The sequence below is a fragment of the Papio anubis genome, chromosome 6 (genome assembly GCF_008728515.1).
Source record: "Papio anubis isolate 15944 chromosome 6, Panubis1.0, whole genome shotgun sequence".
Classification (NCBI taxonomy): domain Eukaryota; kingdom Metazoa; phylum Chordata; class Mammalia; order Primates; family Cercopithecidae; genus Papio; species Papio anubis.
This window is the reverse complement of record NC_044981.1, coordinates 20136164-20155683: the sequence shown is the minus strand read 5'-3', so window position 1 is coordinate 20155683 and position 19520 is coordinate 20136164. Positions and strand designations below refer to the sequence as shown.

The following is a 19520-nucleotide window of genomic DNA, read 5'->3' as shown; positions in this document are numbered from 1 at the left end:
TGCCTCTGTGCCTGTGCCTTGCTCATTCCCCTGATAGAAAGCCCTTCCTATCTTTGTCAACCTGGAAATCTCTTACTTTATTTTTAGAAACTCAACTCAAATATCACTTTCCTTAAAAAGCTTCCCTGGTCCTCATTCCCTCCCTCCCCCTGGCTCCCTGCACCCCAGAGTCATGCATTTGGATCTCAGGTAGCAGGAGGTCTCTTGCCTGGCTCTGAAGGGTTGGTGCTACTATTGCCTGTCAGTCATATCTTGTCCCTGGTGCACAGAGTGTTTGTAGCTGGTGGCCCTCATCCATTGTGTCATACACTTAGCTAGTGTCTTATGTGTTTATTCCCAAACTTGTTTATTGCCGTTGTATGTATGTATCAGTATCAGGATTCTCTAGAGACACAGAACCAATAGGATTTTTATGTGAGGGGATTTATTATGGGAATTGGCTTATGTGATTACGGAGGCCAAGAAGTCCCACCATCTGCCATCTGTGAGCTAGAGATCCAGAAAAGCTGGTGGTATGTTTCAGTCTGAGGCTGAAGGCCTGAGAACTAGCGGTGTAAGTCCCAGAGTCCAAAGGCCTGCAAACCAGGAGCTCCGATACCTGACGGCAGGAGAAGATGATGTCTCAGCTCAAGGAGAAAGAGAATGAGTCCTTCCTTTCGCCTTTCTGTTCCTGCCCTCTAAGGATTGGATGATGGTCTTCCACACTGACAAGGGTGGATCTTCCTTGCTCAGTCCATGGATTCAAATGCTAATCTATTTTGCAAACCCTCATAGACACACCAAGAAACAATGTTCTACCAGCTATCTGAGCATCCCTGAGCCCAGTCAAGTTGACACACAAAATTGACCATCACAACTTACATGTAAGCTTATTATATATGAACGTGAAAGGAGAGAGAATAGTTTCTCTAAATCTAGGTTGGGTCTCTTGGAGAGCCACCAAAATAAGTTTAGTCTATTAAAAATAATTGCCATTGAATTAAATGTGAGTGAGAATGCTGAAAGAATTGGGGGTTGGGAGAAGGAAGTATAAACATGAAGGATTCTTCACTCAGATGGCTTTTGCAAGCATCTTTACTTTCTTTTACCTTCTCAGCCTGTGCTAGAGGGAATGACTCTGGAGGTAGTGGCTGGGGTTTGTGTGAGAGAGATGCCATCCTTCAGCAGCTCTACACTCCAAGGAAACACTTTGGTCCTGTGTCGAAAGCTCCTTAGTTCATTATTCAGGAGGCAGTGACTGGGGAACCCTGGTGTCCTATCACCAGGCCCGGTGATAGGAGACAGAAGCGAGCAAAGACTGCAGAATGAATGTCTAGTTACATATTTTAAGTTTGTATAGAAAGTTAAAGGTGGGCACGGTGGCTCATGCTTGTAATCTCAGCATTTTGGTAGGCTGAGGTGGGAGGATCACTTGAGTCCAGGAGTTTGAGAACAGCCTGGGCAACATAGTGAGACCCCATCTCTACAAAAAAATTAAACACTCAGCTGGGTGTGGTGGTGTGTACCTGTAGTGCTGGCTATTCAGGAGGCTGAGGTAGAAGGATTGCTTGAGCCCAGGAGGTCAAGACTGCAGTGAGCTGTGATAATGCCACTGTACTCCACCTGGGCAACAGAGCAAGACCCTGTCTTAGAAAAAAAAAAAAAAAAGAAGGTTAAAATATGAGTGTACCATTGTGTACTGGGTTGAATAGTATCCTCCCAAAATTCATGTCCACCCAGCACCTCAGAATATGTCCTTATTTGGAAATAGTCTTTGCAGATGCAATTAGTTAAGATAGGATGAGGTTACATTGGGCAGGGCACCGTGGCTCACAGTTGTCATCTCAGCACTTTGGGACTTTGGGAGACTGGGAGATTGACACCAGCCTGGCCAACATGGTGAAACCCCATCTCTGCAAAAAAATACAAAAATCAGCGGGGTGTGGTGGCACACACCTGTAGTCCCACAGATACTTGGGAGGCTGAGGCAGGGGAATCACTTGAACCCATGAGATGGAAGTCGTAGGGAGCCGAGACCACGTCACTGCACTCCAGCCTGGGCGATGGGGTGAGACCTGGTCTCAAAACAAACAAACAAACAAAACAAACAAATGAGGGCACACTGGATTAGAGTGGGCCCTAGATCCAGTATGACTGTGTCCTGGTAAGAAAGCCATGAGGGACAGACTCACAGACATGCATAGAGGAAGACGGCCGTGTGAAGACGGAGGCCGACACTGGAGTACTGCAGCCGCAAGCCCGGGGGCTCAAGGGTCGCCGTCAGCCACCGGAAGCGAGGAAGGAGAACGGAGCAGATTCTCTCTCAGCGCCTCCAGAAGGAACCAGTCCTGCAGATCTCTTGATTTTGGACTTTTAACCTCAAGAACTGTGAGAGAAAGCATTTCTGTGGTTGTAAGCCACCCAGCTTGTAATTTCTCACAGCCGCCCTAGGAAGCTCATGCGCATTGTTTTATGATCCCCACTTTTTGATGAATTAACAACCGTCCCCTGATCCTGATCGTACGGGATAAGGATGCCTCTACCGTCTGCATCTCTGGCTGTTCTTGTCACATCTCCATTTGTTTTATTAAAACCATAAACTCTTGAATAATTTCTACATCATTTTGGGTGTAATCAGAGTTCTGAAGTTACCAAAGGGAAAAAATAAAGGGCATTTGTGGAAAACAGTCACGTGTTTCTGAATGTCGTGGATTTGGGGGTCTGACACCAGAGGAGGATGGAAATCAGTTCCTGTCAACCTCGCTTTCAGCCACGTAGTCTTGATAAATGTCCTCGAGAGTTGTTTATTCTCTGGCATTTTTTGGATCTCCTTGTATTAAGAAATCTCTGATGTTACCCACAAAACTATAAAATGTTTGAACTAGAAAGGACACTGTTGTTAGGGAAATAATACAGAATAAAACTCTGCTTGAAAATTGCACGTGATTCAGTTCTCTAATTACTGAGTGGCCCTACTATCTAGTTCTCGAAGGGTGTGTTGTCTTTTTTTCTTTTTATCATTATTAAGCAGCATTATTTTTCCCTACCACCATAAAGGCACACTGCCTCACTACCATAAATCCCTCTTCCTGGGTAATGTCAGTTAACACCCATGGAGAGTACATACCAACCTGAAATTGACAAAATGTTTTAAATCACAAATTGCCAATTAGAGAGGTTCTTTACCAGTGTTTATTCTCATTACAGGCATGCAAGCAAACCACAAGTTCATCAGAATGGAATTGATTTAACTCTACTATTGCAGTTGAAATATCTTGTTTAGGATTTTGTCAAGAGATAAAGTAGTATTTTGAAGTTGAACCTGGTGTTTTAAAGCAGCCTGATGTATAGCCATTCTCTTTTGAGCATGCATGCAAATCTAAATATTTAGCATACTTTATTATGCCTTCAGAATAAGAGCACAGATAGGAATTGAATGGGATCAGATGAGGTTAGTGTTTGTGTCAAACAACATATATATATATGTGTGTGCGTGTGTGTGTGTCTGTGTGTGTAATTTTGGAGAACACATAAACTTGTACTTTAGGTTACTCTGGGACTTGAAATTGTATTTATCATTCTAAGAGTAATCAAGTTTTCATGGACTGGACTGGAATTAATGGTAAGAGAAACAAACAAGACACACTTTTATTGGTGCTGCTGATACAATTCATATCAATACATGTGGTGGTGAATGTCCTATATGTTTTCTCTGTGAATGTGGGCTGTTAAAAGCACTAGAGTATTTCCTCTTCTCCTGGGGGAAGCTCAATGATTGCTTGTAATATGGCTGGTACTTAGTTCCTTTTAGGTGTGTGAGAGCAAACTGATTCTTCCTTTTTGCTCACAGAAGGGTGCAAATCGAGTTTTCTTTGGAGGGCCCCAGCAAGAACTCTTATGTCCTTTTGCCATGGTAGGCCAGATTCAGGCAGATAATTGCTCTCCCATCACGATGGCAGGTTGATTTGCCCACGTGTTGTTGCAAACACTGTGAGATGAGAACTCTTATGTACTGCTAGGGGGAGTGTAAACTGCCATAAATAACTCTTCTGGAAGGCAGTTTCACCATCCATTTCAAGCAAGATTTTTTTTTTTTTTAAGTTCATGTCCTATGATAGGATAAATTCCTAGGAGTTAAATTACCATAAGGAAATCAAAATTTGTTCATAAAGATGTTCAGCTGTTGTCAATAATGGTGATAAACCAGAAACATCCTAAATGGTCTAAAAGAGGTGAATGATCAAATTATGGTGCTAATATGCCTCCATTGAAAATGATATTTTCAAAGACTATAAAAACCGCAAGACAAATACATGTCCCAAGATTGCATTTTTCTTTTTAATGTGGACCTATATAGAAAAAGAGTGAAAGGAAATATTGAAAATGCAAAAACAGTATTGGTGATTTTGATACTCATTCTACTGTTTTATATTACTATAATAATGAGAGAAAATCCTGGAATTTTATTTAAATATATTTGCATGCATGTTAAAAGGTTATGGTACACTGAAGCTAACAGAATTGGAACAACTGCCATTTGTGTTCCTTGTTGCCTTAACTAGGTGTAATAGAAATATTACTTGCCTGTACCTCTTGCTAGTGATGAAGATCATTTGTCCTGTTGTTTCATGCACAATGTTTTCCTCTGTTGGTTTGTGACATCTTGGTCACTCCATCTGACCAGGCCAGTAAGTTCAAATAATTGGGTTCTATAATAAGGAAAAAAGAGGATATTTGCAAAGAGATTTCAAGATTTGTTTATTTCAGATTTCTTTTTCATGCTGCTGCCAGCTTTTCAATAACTAGTGCAGTTACTTGGAATTCAGTTCTGCAGACGTAAGTTATACCAAGTATATTCGATGGGTTCTTGCTCAAATAGAGAATTGGTGATTTTGCTGTTGAGTGCCAAAATATAGAAGTTAAATTTTTGAAGAAATTAAAAGAGTAAAAGCTTTCGTACTCTAGTTGACCCCTGGATGGTTCTGAATAGATACCAGTGAACTCTCAAATGAGTCCAGAGGAGTGATCTCTGCCTTTATTTGCATCCCTAGGGAGCCCGGTAGAACTATGTACTTCCTTTGCTGCAACTTCTAGAGTCGCTTATTTTCTCCCTTCATGCTGGCATAATTGATAGGAATTGGGAGCATTTCACTGAAGCTGTAATATCGTCCTCCTCCTCTGCAGTCATTCAGGGAGTGTGGGGAGGGTATAGGAGAGGCAGAAGCAATAGGGAGGTGAAGAAATGCTGCTTAAGCTTTCTCTGTCGCTTGCTACTGGGTTTGAGCTACAGGTTGTACAAGTCACATTGTATCTTGGCACCCACTGGAGTTGTGCAAGATGGCAGTAGTGGTCTAGGTTGCTGTTGAGTGGAAGTTTGTTGAACTTGTATTCTCCTCCCCTGCCAAACTTCTTGCTTGCCTGACTTCCTGCTTTTCTACTATCTAAGTACCACAAGTGGATTTTTATTATAAGCAAAGGAAGTAATATAGATATGAAGTAGAGCCTTTTGGTTCTAAAATTACCTGTTAGGATGATATCAGAGTCTTGAATGTCAGTTCATCTTGATGCTGGCCAGCCAGATGTGTGATTGGTTGGCTCTTCCGACACCAGTAACCAATGGCTGGGTTATCTCATTGTCCCATCCTACCTTTATTGGGACATCAGAACTCTACCACTTTAGGTCCAAAGATTAAGGTAAAATAGGTAGGTTTTGTTGAAATATTGCTCAAATCTAAGATTTTGTTTAATGTTTTAAGGATAAGTTATTTTTGGTTAGAAGTTGATGTTGGGAATGAATGAATGGGTACCACCTCTGGTGAATTGCCTGGAGTCTGTATCAGAAGGCAATAATGGGGGGCGCTGGCATTGTTCTAGCTTCCTTTTTACTTCAAACATATCTTCAGCTACTTGTTTTCTCTTAATTTTTCCTATTCTATTATATTTCATTTTCTAGTCTTGACTAATTATCTTAGTTTCGAGAAGAAACATAAGATTTTTCTTTGGCTTTTTTAAATAATGAAAATAATAAATAGGACAAAAGGAAAATAGCCTTACTTCATCCATGCTGGAGTCTGTCCAACTCCAGGCTGGTCAGATGGTTTCCTTGGATCCTATAATTGACAAGTGTGTTTAAATCCAAAGTTGGAGAAGTGAAAATCTGAGGAAAGCTCAAGTTCGGAGGCCTCATGATCCTAAGGAAATTGTTGGGCTGCATCAACGAGCCATTTATGGATCTCCTCCTTTTTTTGTCCTTCCTGCACTTTTAGTATGTTCTTCTGTATGGAGTTTTGTATTTTTTTGCAAAAAAAAAAAAAAAAAGGAACATGAATTCCAATAATAAATCAATAAATGTGTTCTGGATTGTTTTATGATTTGATTGAAGTATGACATAGACGACTTAAGTTTTATCTTAAGTCAATAACTCTAAGGATTTGATTCTCGAGTCTTAGTAACTTGGGCAAAAGTAAATTTTCATATCAGATCTCTCTATAAGTTTAAATAAATTCATCAAATTAAAAAGTGTTCAGAGAGAACTTGTTTTGAGAAAGACAGTATGGTGCTTTTCCTTGCACTGCACAAAAGTAAGCATGTAGGAAGATTCTAAACTCTTTTTCCTTTTAGTTGCTTTTAGATCAGCATTTTTACAAGTTACTAGTTCATCATGTTTTATAAACTCAGTCATGTGAGTATGTGAGTTATTTCTTTTTATTTAGATTGTTAAATTTAAATATTTAAATTAACTTCTTTAGCTATCTAAAATGGAAGCAATATATTGTTGAAAGTATGGTCTAGATGATGTGTGACAACATTTGACCCATAGCTTCTAATTTTTTTTCTATAAAAACATCTTTTCTGAGGAATGACAGTATGGCTTTTACATAGACCCAATGGTACAGATTTTATATTGAATAATTAGTATTTATTGACTTTGCTCTAGCTATTCAGTATTATGTACTGCATTAGTCTGGGTTCTCTGAAAAGCAGATGCCAAGCTGGAAACAGGCATATAAGAGATTTGTTTGGTGAAATGCCTGCTAGGGAAATTGGAGAGGGAAATGGATGAGGCTGGAATAGCCAACAGATTGAAATGTAGGTTTGACGCCTGAGAAGGAAAAAGCGAAGGAAGGAAGAGAGGTCCTGGATTGGAGTGCAGTTCTAAGACAGTTTTGGCAAATTCAGTAGGGAGTCCTTGAGTGAGATAAAATTCCTGGACAGATGAGAATCACAGTTTGTAGGGAGGGGCCTGCCTAAGTATCCCTGCTGTACTCAGTCAGAGCTGGGAACAGCCCAAGGGAGGCATGGCCTCAGTGTGATCATGGGTAAAATCGCAGCAATGGGGCCAGCTCACTCGCACAGAACCAGATCTGAGAGGTGCATTCTTATGGCCACAGCACATGTGAATATCAGGCTACTAAATGTTTTGCTTAACATGTACCACCCAATCATGGAATACATTAGGTCTAACCCAATATAGAGGAAAACAAATGTTCTCTTTCTACAGAGACAGAAAGGTAGGCTAATACAATGACATATCTTATCTCTTTATCAGTTGAACATAGGAACTTACTTGGTTTGCAAATAGCATGGTTGGCACACTGGGCTTTTTTAAGGAAGGCTGGGTCCTGGAGGTTGGTTTTTTTTTTGTCGTTCAGACAGAGCAAAATAAGACAAAAAGGCTTTGGAAAGAAAACTCTTGTGCTTTGAAGGCTGTGTTTGGAAACCACCTTGAATGTGATGCTTAGAGTGAATCTCTTTCAAGAAAAATAGCCCTTGTCATCTGTTACGTGTTATGGGTCAGAAGTCTTGTTGTCAGGAGGGTGAGCTACAGTCTAGTCTAAAAAAGCTTTAATGTAGCCCTTATTACTAGGACCAAAACCTCATGCTTCTGCGAGAGCAATTTTGTTTTCAATGTAAAACAGCATGGTGTAAGTGGCTGTCATCTGTGAGTACATCTTGCTATACCTGCCTCACCAGATCTGGTGGAGAAGATGACCTTCCTTCTCTTCTTTCACAGCCAAGCTCTCTTTCTCTCTCTCAGCCTCGTGTACAACATTAGCAATTTTGTTTCAAATAATGAACACTGGCCATTGGGCTTTAAGACATAAAGATATTGCAAATAAGATATAAATTTGGGTAATAGTGGTAAGATTTCAAAGGGTATTTGTTGGTACTTTCTTTAAAATAGTTTATCTTATTTACATATATTTATAGTTTACAATATATCTTCATTATTTTCAAGAGATGGAAAATGGGAATTAGGATGAGAGTAATGAGATAAGAAAATAGACTCACAGAGAAGTGGATGAGTGTCATTGACAACATCAGATGTGGCCTAAAAGTGGTTTGTATTATTGAGTTGTAAGAGTTTTTTTTTATATAGTCTAGTAAAGTCCCTTATCAGATACATGGTTTGCAAATATTTTCTTGCATTCCATGAAACATCTTTTCACTTTCTTGGGTGGTATGTGTCCTTCGAAGCACAAACATTTAAATTCTAATGATGTTCATTTAATCTATTTTTTTCTTTTATTGTTTGTGCTTTTGGAAACCAGTGCCCAACCTGAGGTTGCAAAGATTTATACTTATGTTTTCTTCTAAGGGTTCTCTTGTTTTAGCTCTTAGATCTAGGTCTTTGATACATTTTGAATTGATTTTTGTGTTCTTTCCTGTGTACATCTCATTGTGCCAATACTATTTGTTAAAAAAAGACTCTTCTTCCCCTCATTAAGATATCTTGGCAGCCTTGTTGACATAGATGCCACTTCTCAGGCAAGTTTTTATTTGATGGCTTTTTCCAAATTAAAGTTGGTGTTATTGTTGGCCAATAAATGGTTTATTTACAGGCGGTTGCATTTTACAAATGTGTCTTCTACTTCATGTGTATGGAAGAATTGCCTTTTATAGAACAAAGCATAGAAGAACACTTTTAGATGAAGGAGCCTGTGTATCTGTCTATCCAGGTGGCATCAGTGCACTGGCTTAGGTATCTTCCAAACAAACTCTTCTCACATTTTAATGAGTGAATTCCCTGGCAATCTTGTTAAAATGCAGATTCTCAGGTGGGCATGGTTGCTCACATCTGTAATCCGAGCACTTTCGGAGGCTCATGTGGGAAGATCACGAGCTCACATTCGAGACCAGCCTGGGCAACACAGTAAGACCCAGTCTCTACAAAAAATTACAAAAATTAGCCGGGTGTGATGGTACATAACTGTAATCCCAACTATTTGGGAGGCTGAGGTGGGAGGATTGCTTGAGCCCAGGAGGTTGAGGCCACAGTGAGCCATGTTTATGTCACTGCATTCCCCGCTGGGCAACAGAGTTTAAACAAAAAATCAGATTCTCATTTTCTAGGTCTGGAATGGAGTTTCCATTTCCAGCTAGCTCCTGGGCATGCTGATGGTGCTGGTCCAGGGGCCACACCAAGTAACGACACAAGAGTGTCCAATGTGAGCTTGTTATTCACTGTTGTTATATCTACCTATGTAAAGTGATTTCGAAGGGAAATAAAAATGGTTTATTTCAAATTCATTATTTTTGTATTTTATTTAATAAACCTTGAGATAAAAAAAACCACCATCCAGAGAAATAGAATAAAAGTTTCTTTCCAAAGGCTGTATTAGTCCGTTCTCACGCTGCTAATAAGACATACCCAAGACTGGGTAATTTATAAAGAAAGAGGTTTAAGGCTGGGGAGGCTCAGGAAACTTAACAATCATGGCGGAAGGAGACGCAAACATGTCTTTCTTCACATGGCAGCAGCAAGGAGAACTGCAGAGTGAAGGGAGAAGGGGAAGCCCCTTATAAAACCATCAGGTCTTGTGAGAACTCAGTATCACGAGAACAGCATGGAGGTAACTGCTCCCATCATTCAATGACGTCCCACTGGGCCCCTCCCACGACACGTGGGAATTATGGGAACTACAATTCAAGATGAGATTTGGGTGGGAGCACAGGCAGAGCACATCAATGGTCTTCTTGCCAATCTTAATTATTTTCTATCTTCCTTCCAGGCCTCTGATGATTGTCACTCAGAAGATCACAACCTTGGCATTTCAAGTTCATGATGGTGAGAACAGCAACCCTCCTTTTAGTTCTCAGAGTGAGCCTGACATGCAGAGCTCATCTTTTTATACGGTGTACACAGTCCAAAGTTTGGACAAATGCTGGCAGATCTTGCTTTATCTTGTTCAAAATTTCCAGGCCTCGTCAATCATAGCCTTTCACTTTTCCAGCCATGATTCACCATTTTCCTGCGGAATCGGCAGTCTGGATTTGCTGACGTATTTGTACTGAGAACTCTGTGTTTTCTGTCTATCCTTACAATGTTTTAAATTTAAGTTAATTTGTGATACTCTCTGCCCTTTGTTTTCAAATCTGTTGAAAAGAAGTGACATCCTTTTCACTTTGGTTTAATCTCTGAGAAGCTCACAAGCTAATGAAAGATTAAATAGTATTGGCTGGTTAATCATTTTTAAATGCTAGGTTGTTTTTGTTTTTGTTTTTGTTTTCATTTGTTTGTTTGGCTTGGAAAATTATCTAATGATAATTCCCTATAAAAAGCTGGGAAAAGGGCCAGGCACGGTGGCTCACGCCTGTAATCCCAACACTTTGGGAGGCCGAGGTGGGTGGATCACGAGGTCAGGAGTTTGAAACAAGCCTGACCAACGTGATGAAACCCTGTCTCTACTAAAAATACAAAAATTAGCCGGGCGTGGTGGCATGTGCCACCCACATGTAATCCCAGTTACTTAGGAGGCTGAGGCAGGAGAATCACTTGAACCCAGGAGGCAGAGATTGCAGTGAGCCGAGATCGTGCCACTGCACTCCAGCCTGGGTGACAGAGCGAGACTCAACAACAACAACAACAACAGCAACGACGACAACAACAAAGCTGGGGAAAGGAAGAATCTTCTGTTTGTGTAAAGCTGAACATTTTCTTCACTCAGGCACCGCCTAAAAATGGCCAGAAAGTGTGATTTACATTGTTCAGACTGGGTTCCAAGAAAGGGAGGAAGATTATTTCAGGGTGGAAGATTTCAATATGGGCTTTAGAGAGGCCAGGAACAATTAGTAAAAGTATATTCTGTGGATTTGTACTGCTCTAACAAGCACTTTTTGACTGTTAACATTTTTTTTTATATGTTGACAGGTTGAAATTTATCTCTGACAGCTAGTTTCCTTATTTTTCCTTAAAGCTTGTGAACTGATTTAATTTCATTTGACCTAGTGTATCCCTAGTTCATACTTGGTGATTTAGTCATTCTGTAGAGAACCAGGTAGTTTTATACCAAGGATGGAGTCTTTCTAGGGTAAACAACCGTCCTGGTTTGCCCAGTACTAAAAGGTTTCAGAAGATGTGACTTTCAGTGCCAGAATCAGAGAGTCCTGAGCAAAGCAGGGTGAGTTAGTCACTCTACTTGTAGTTGGAAAGTCCCCTTGGTAGTGGTTATAGACATTAGCAACTGAAATCAATAGCTAAAATCAGTTTAATTTCTAGGATTGCCAGAGATTACTATTTGATGAGATCTTATAAAAATGTAAAAGCACTGCTTCTTTTTTCTTTTTAAGCAGCCTTGTTGCCTAAATTTACTTTTTAAAGCATTCTCAGTTTACCATATTTCCTGGAACATCCCTTAAATGCAGCAAAATGTTTACTTGCCTTTTTCCTTCTTTTCTTTTTTTTTTTCTGGTGTGTGGGAGGAACAAGTAAATTCCAGAAATACTCTACCTCCTCTTAGGCATGGTTTTGAATTGCCTTCATGGTTGGTGACCATACTCAGCCTTAGCTGAATATACAGTTTTACAGTTGACATATTGCTTTTAAGATAATACTTCAGTTTCTTTGACTCTGCGTTAATGTGTACATTTCACAGAAAGCACAGATGTGACTTGATTGGGAGTTTTTCTGATACAAACAAATGATAAAAAGAAGAAAACGTTGATAATTCCTTTGTAATTTTCTCACATTCAAGATTACATTCCCCCCCCCCCTTTTTTTGGAAGAGGAAAGTCTCCTGTTTCTTTTTCCATTATGTCCCACAACCAAGCTCTCAGCTGGCAGTAGGTGTCTGCACCTAGTGCAACCAGGGAGATTTTTAAGCTGTGGCAGCCTGTTAAAGGCAAGGTGCTCTCTCTGATGTATCAGGGAAGACATATACAAAGTGGCAAGGAACTCCCAGATGGGGAGGGTTCTCTGGGTCCATGTCATACTGTGCAGATTAAGTAGGAGAAAACTTTGAATCCTTCCCTCTCCGTGTGAACCTACAGAGACTTTGCTTCTCACACATGTACTTATGGGTAGCTCTTTTGGTCCAGGGCATTAAAAAAAAAATGGAAACAGGAACTCTTTATGATTTATGAAGCAAACAAAGATTACCTGGTTCAAATGACTTTGATAAGAGCCTTTTAAAATTTGTCATCGAATTCACTTCAAGCATCTTATTTCTAAATTCTTTTCTTTTTCATAGGATTAGGTCGAAGAGCTGAAGACCTTTCTGCTGAACAACATCGACTTGCTATCAAGTAAGTGAAGTGTAATGATATATTAACGAGCCCTTTGCATATCAGTATCTAGAGATTTTCCTCATTTAAAAAATATCTGCACATTAATTCTGTTCTATGGATTTAATATCATTTATTTTATGAATCTGCTATTGATGAACATGTGCCTTGTTACCGGTCTTTGACTTTTACAAATGGTTAGGTGATGAATAACCTTGTATTAGGTCATTTTGAAATGTGTTAGGGTAGAACTACAGCATAGAGTCTCAGAAGTAGAATCTGTTGGGTCAAAGAGTAAATAGAACTGTACATCTGCAAGGCTTTCCTTCCCTGGGGTTGTTATGTTTACTCCACAAGTATTCTTATTGGGCGTGGTCTTGGGGGTCCTAAAGAATAGTGAATGATCAGTGTCAGTATGATTAAATGCCACTGTGAAAAAGATAGGAAGTAGGGCAGGAGAGGTGAGTATAGCTGAGTTAAATATAGGAGGAGGGCTACAGCTGGCTTTGCCAGTGTTGATATGAAGTAGGAAGGGGGAGTGTTGGAGAAGAAGTGGGAGGGGAGGGAATAACTTTGATCTGAGAATAAAGATGGCATGTGGGGTAGCACATCGGGTGCAGCCATGGTGGAGGGGCGGGGGGTTCCTGCTAGACAGAATCAGGGACAACTGGAAGAAGTGAGGAAGGTCCCGGGTGGTAGAGGAGGTTGACTTCTTCATTCTTGCATTAAGGAATTGGGACTTGGAAGCAGTGGAACACTCTTGAAAGATTCTAATGAATCAGCCCTTTCCTAAGCACAATGGAGGTGTAAATGCTATAGGGCAGCAGTCCCCAACCTGTTTGGGACCCGCTGTTTAGTGGAAGGCAGTTTTTCCACTGACACAGGGTTGCAGGTGGTGGTGGGGGGGATGGTTTCAGGAGGGCCTTACATTTATTGTGCACTTTATATTGTTATTACATTATGATACACAATGAAATAATTATACAACTCACCATAATGTAGAATCCGCGGGATCCCTGAGCTTGTTTCCTGCAACGAGGTGGTCCAATCTGGGGGTGATGGGGAACAGTGACAGATCGTCAGGCATTAGATTCTCATAAACAGTGGCAGCCTACATCCCTGGCAGGCACGGTTCACCATAGGGTTCGCACTCCTCTGAGAATCTAATGCCACTGCTGATCTGACATTAGGTGGAGCTCAGGAGGTAATGTGAGCGATGGGGAGAGGCTGTAAATACAGATAAAGCTTCGTTTGCTCACATGCCGCTCACCTGCTGCTGTTGGCCCAGTTCCTAACAGGCCACAGACCAATACCAGTCTGAGCCTCAGGGGTTGGGGACCCCTGCTATAGGAGATAATTCCAGTAACTGGTTAGCAATGGCATTTCAGGGAGCCTTTATTCTATCTTGCTAGAACAGGCCTTCCAAAATGCCATTAAAGCACCACACAGAACTGTTCTCTACAGGCTTTTTTCCTGCCACTACCCTGGTCTGTTGCTCAGGAACTCAGGCCTGGTTGCCAAAGCAGACAACAGGCTGCTACTGCGGTTCTTCTGTGTGGCCTCTTCCAGTGGAAACTGGTTCCACCCATCATTTGTTTAGTATTTATGTTGGCAATCGGGAGGGAGTTTTCCCATTTGGAAGGATCTCGATCAGCTAACATTAGGTCAGGCTCCGCCCTGCTTTATGTTTGTTACCTTCGTTTTGTCCTGTAGACAGGGAAGGTTGATGAGAAAAGGACATTTCGCAGCCTGAATTGCACTTGCCCTCGCCCACCTCTGAGTGCTTACAGCTGTGTCTGGCCAGCAGAGGGCGGCATGGAGCTCTGTGCCTGCTGTGAGCCACCTGCTGCTTTAACCTTTCCTTTCCACAAGATTTCTCCTCGGCCGACTTGATAGAAACAAAACAAGGAAAGGTCATGTCATATATCGAATCTACAGAGATAACATTTGTGTTTGCTTATTTACAGATTCTGAAGAAAAAGCAAAGACCGAAGACTTTTCAATTTATTTACTTTATTTTCAATTTATTTACTTTATTTTCACAGAGTGAAACCCTCTTTTTTGGAATACTTAAGTTACCTTCTCAATTTCATGAGTGTCATAGCTGGTCCTTGTAACAATTTCAAGGACTACATAGCCTTCATTGAGGGGAAGCATATACACATGAAGTTGCTGGAGGTGAACCGGAAGCAAAAAGGTTTCCACAGTTTGCCAGAACCTTCTCCCACAGTAAGTTTTTAGTGTCTAGAGAATAGGGTTTTGCTGCCAGGATTGACTCTGTCGAATAATGGTTCTAATTAAGAAGCGAAACAGTTTACCAGAAAGCTTGGCCAATAACTTTTCTCATTTATTTAAAATACCAGTGTAGTTACTTATTTGCAGCAGTTCTATGTTGGAGCAATGGGTGTTTATTTTACTGTGAAGCTCATCGGCTAGGAAAATGAAAGCAATAAGTTCATCAGTCAATATTTAGTGCATACAATGTACCCAGCACTGTGGAGTTAACATGTTTGAATACTATGGGTATTTTGCCTTTATGAGTTGAAATTCAAGTATAGCCAAAAGATAATATGTCATAGAAGGTGGGGGGACCGCGGAACTGGAATTAATGTGTTTTTCTTGCAGAGCCCACTTATTGCAAGAGAAACCAGTTTTACCTTGGCATGCCCAAAGCTTGCTTATATTGACCTTGAGAGAATTTAAGATGACTTTTTGAAATAATATTTTAAAATGTAACCTGAATTTTATCCATCTCATATTAGTCAATATTAGGATAACTCACTGAACTTTACAAATATGCTGAATTTATTGAGATCAAATATCCTGTATTTAAGGGACATTTGTAATTAATGAAAGGAGTGGTGAAAACTGGGAAAGGAAGGAAATGAGGATATTTTGAGTTAAATATTTTGAAAGTGCTGAAGCCTTGGCAAAGAATATGAGTTAAGTATTTGAAAATGTAAGGAATTTATTAATTAGGTATGAGTTTTTAGAGATTTTTGACATCATTCAGTTCTCAGCACTTAGGACTGGTCAGGTATCTCAAGTTCATCTGCTTTACCAAAACGATCTAGGAGTGAAGTCACCATGGCTGTGAGAGACACCAAAGTGACCGCATTTCTAGGCAGTATCTGTCACCTTAGTGTTTTCATGCTTCTTGTGCTTTTATTTATAAAATAATGTCATCAGAGAGTCTTTCTGCCACTCTCCAAGGAAACGCTTGCATTTCTGTGCACAGATAAGCTGAAGTGGTGAGGTTGCGTTTCAGTTCAAGACATACAGCTGGGAAAGGGCTGGGATCCATGAGCGGTGCCTATCAGTGGTACAGCTGTAATTGTGGCTGGGCGTGCTAAGCACTTAACCGGGATCCAGGCACTGTTCACAGGACCTTGCAAACACTCATTCACTTAAACCCCAAGATGCCCTCTGAGGGAGGTGCTATTGCTATGCCCATATTACCAATAAAAGTCTTTTTTTTTTTTTCTTATGAAGTCGGAGACTAGAGTTCTGTTGAATGTTGAAGGACTTTCCCTGAAATGTCAGGAAAACTGGGCAAAGTTACTCTGTCCAGAGGAATTTAAAAAGTCAGCACACAATTAACCCCAGAGTAGGCTACATCTAAACCATTCTGGAAGGCTGTCTAGAGCTCCCCATTATCTGCCTATGTCCTGGCTGGCCCAGGTGTTCAATTACTTGCTCAGAATCCTTCATACCTGAGCCTCTGTCTTCTCTGCTGGTGACTCAAGGACATTTCCTGGGCTCTGCTGGTCACAGGAATAGAAGGCAAAAGTGCAAACGTTTTTTGTTTTTCTCGATGGAAACTTGCCACCCTGTTATCCATTTCTCTTGTGTTTTGGATAATATAAGTACTTGCATTTTGTTCGTTGAATATGCTGATGGAGATTTTCTTCCAGTCTAGATACATTCAACCCTCAAGTGTCAGAGGCATGTTCTGTATCTAAATATAGCACCTAATCTCCATTGTCAGATTTGTCTCATGAGAAAGAATGCCTGTTGCCACTCCTTCTGGGGAATAATGCCAAGCAGCTGTTGGAGCAATGCTGTCCTTAGCAGGCCCATGCCAAAGCTGTTTTCTTCGCACCTGAGCCTTCTGCACGGTGACACTGATTTTTCCCCATTTTCAGGGAGCTGTGATACACAAGTTGGGCATCACCTTGGTGTCTCTCCTTTTGTTTTTGACGCTCACGAAGACCTTTCCTGTCACCTGCCTTGTGGATGACTGGTTTGTCCATAAAGCAAGCTTTCCGGCTCGACTCTGCTACTTATATGTTGTCATGCAAGCCTCAAAGCCCAAGTATTACTTTGCATGGACTTTAGGTAAGTTTGATGGAGTAGCTGCAAATGAATGAGGGAGAAATGCTACTCCTTGGATGGCTTAGCCAGAACGACATTTTGGATCAGTTAATCAAAGAAGCTCAACACGTAATGGGAGGCAGTTGAGCCAGGGTCAGTTTTAACATTCCAACATAGCCCTCCTCTCTCCCACCCTCCATAAACTCAGTTCTCCACGATATGGAGAAAAACATCCTGGCCGTTATTTAAACCGAATGTTATTAACAGATGTCAAAACTTGGAAGCTTCTCCTTCTACCAATCAAAGCTGGCCATGTAAAGCAGTGGAAAGTTGAGGGGAAATTCCGGAATGATTTGGCTTTCTTGTCATTTTTCTGGGTTTTATATAATATAGGATGCACCCTGAATTAATCTGACCAACACACATGCTAATTTAGGTTACACTTCTTTAAGGAACTGTTGGTTAGGTTTTTATGTCTTAGAAAGAAGCTGACTTCAAGTGATTTTTTTTTTTTTTTTTTGGTAGAGAGTTCGACTTCATTTGGTTTTATCACACTTTTTTTTTTTTTCCTGTGGGATAACTTGGTTCATATTAAGCTTTTATCTCTTTCCTTTCAAACAATTTTAGACTGCAGTCGCATAAAGCTTTGCTAACATGAGCTATAAACCTGTCTGTGTACTTAGAGACTGGGAAAGGGTGTTGATGAAGCATGGAAGCCCTGTCTGTATCACATGGAACCCTTTCTGGGATGGGAGTTGGACATCTTAGCTGCAGGTGACCTGCACTTGATGTCAGAGAGCAGTGATTTGGCTTATTAAATAAAATAGATTATTAAACTTGATTTCCGAGGGTTCAGCCCACATCTCACGAATGAGGGAGTAGCACTTAATTGCTTGAGTTCCTCTTCCCTCTCAGTTCATCCTTCAAGTTTTAAGTTTCAATTAAAGTTTGCAGGTACCAAATTACTTTTTAAAAAAATTACTATTTTTTGGCTCGGTGTAATGACTCATGACTATTATCCCAGCACTTTGGTAGGCTGAGGCTGGCAAATCACTTCAGGTCAGGAGTTCAAGACCAGCCTGCCCAACATGGCAAAACCCCGTCTCTATTAAAAATACAAAAAATTAGTGGAATAATCCCAGGTACTGTAATCTCAGCTACTCAGGAGGCTGAGGCATGAGAATCGCTTGAATCGGGGAGGTGGAGGTTGCTATAAGCCAAGATCACGCCACTGAACTACAGTCTGGGTGATGGAGCAAGACTCTAACTAAAAAAAAAAAAAAAAAAAAAAAAAAAAAAAAAAAATATTTTCATTGTGGCAAAATACATGTAAAATTTACCATTTTAATCATTTTTGAGGGTACACTTCAGTGTTTGAAGCTCATTCACAATACTATGCCACTATCACCACCGTCTATCTCTAGATCTTTTTCATCACCCCAACAGAAACTCTGTACCCAGTAAAAAATAACTCCCCATTCCTTCCTCCCCCAGTCCAAATTATTTTTAAGGGCCAAAATGTTCCTGCATAAGTTCAGTCCAATGCTGTATTTATGTAACATTTGGCCGGAGAGATCTGACTCAGAGCTTTTGTAAAATTTACAATGAGGGAAATTTTTGTTTCTGTACGCTTTCAATTTAATTCAAGGAGTTTTTGTTGAGTACCAGATTCTGTGCTAGGAGGAATCGAAAGGTAGGACATTGACTCTCCCTCAGGATTGTTGCATGGTTGGGAACACAGATATACAACCACCAGGCAATACTCTTCCAGCGCCGTCCCAGTGGGAGGAATAAAGAGAAAAGGATGAATACAGATTGGGGAAGGTTCAGCAGTCTTTTATCTTATTTCTTGTTCTGCAGTTACAAATGATGACTTCTGTAGCAGGCAGGCCTCAGACCTGCTGTGGTTGGAACCCTACTTAGAACATTGAGCTTATTTTTTCTATGTTAATTTTTTTTTTTTTTTTGAGATGGAGTTTCACTCTTGTTACCCAGGCTGGAGTGCAATGGTGCGGTCTCAGCTCACTGCAACTTTCACCTCCTGGGTTCAAGCGATTCTCCTGCCTCAGCCTCCCAAGTAGCTGGGATTACAGGCGCCTACCACCACGCCTGGCTGATTTTTGTATTTTTAGTAGAGATGAGGTTTCACCATGTTGGCCAGGCTGGTCTCGAACTCCTGACCTCAGGTGATTCACCCGCATCAGCCTCCCAAAGTGCTGGGATTACAGGCATGAGCCACTGTTGCTGGCTAAATAATTAATAGTTTTAATTTCCTCTAATCTGAATGACTGTGTGTGTGTGTGTAGGGGACTGAGAGAGAGAGAGAGAATATATCTAATTCCCTCCTACTATCTTCTGCTGCCTCACCCACCTTCCTTTTCTCTTTTCTCTTCCTATCCTCCTGCTCCCATTTTCTGTATCTCAGAGCTTAAGGGCTGGCTTCTGGACTAAATCAGCTCCTGATCTCAGGAGGAAAGAAAGGCCATTCCTTTCCATAGGGAAAGTCCGAGACAAGGAGGGACTTGGACTGGGAAGTGTCATGGGAACAGGGAGCACCTGCACCTTTCTACCCTTTGGGGAGTTCCCTGGACATCTGGAGTACAGTGGAGAGGTACCCCTTCCTGTGGAGAGCTTTCTATGTGGACTTAGCTCTTTTTCTCCCCCAATGCTTCCCTTTATTTATTTATTTTTTTTGGGTAGCTTCAGTAGAAACACTTCATTAA

The 19520-nt window shown here is 40.8% G+C and overlaps 1 protein-coding gene across 7 annotated transcripts in view; it reads left to right on the top strand.

Moving 5' to 3' along the window:
• Positions 1-19520, top strand: part of MBOAT1 (membrane bound O-acyltransferase domain containing 1) — a 111566-nt gene that overhangs the window by 70207 nt on the left and 21839 nt on the right. For 5 of the 7 annotated variants that reach the window (XM_003897109.5, XM_017957621.3, XM_009204493.4 and 2 more), the window contains 4 exons: positions 9993-10048; positions 12450-12504; positions 14529-14712; positions 16629-16821. In XM_003897109.5, the coding sequence (XP_003897158.2) occupies positions 9993-10048; positions 12450-12504; positions 14529-14712; positions 16629-16821 (488 nt within the window). The remainder of the gene's footprint in view (positions 1-9992; positions 10049-12449; positions 12505-14528; positions 14713-16628; positions 16822-19520) is intronic. The other 2 variants (XM_009204494.4, XM_021937029.2) reach the window with 2 other exon arrangements.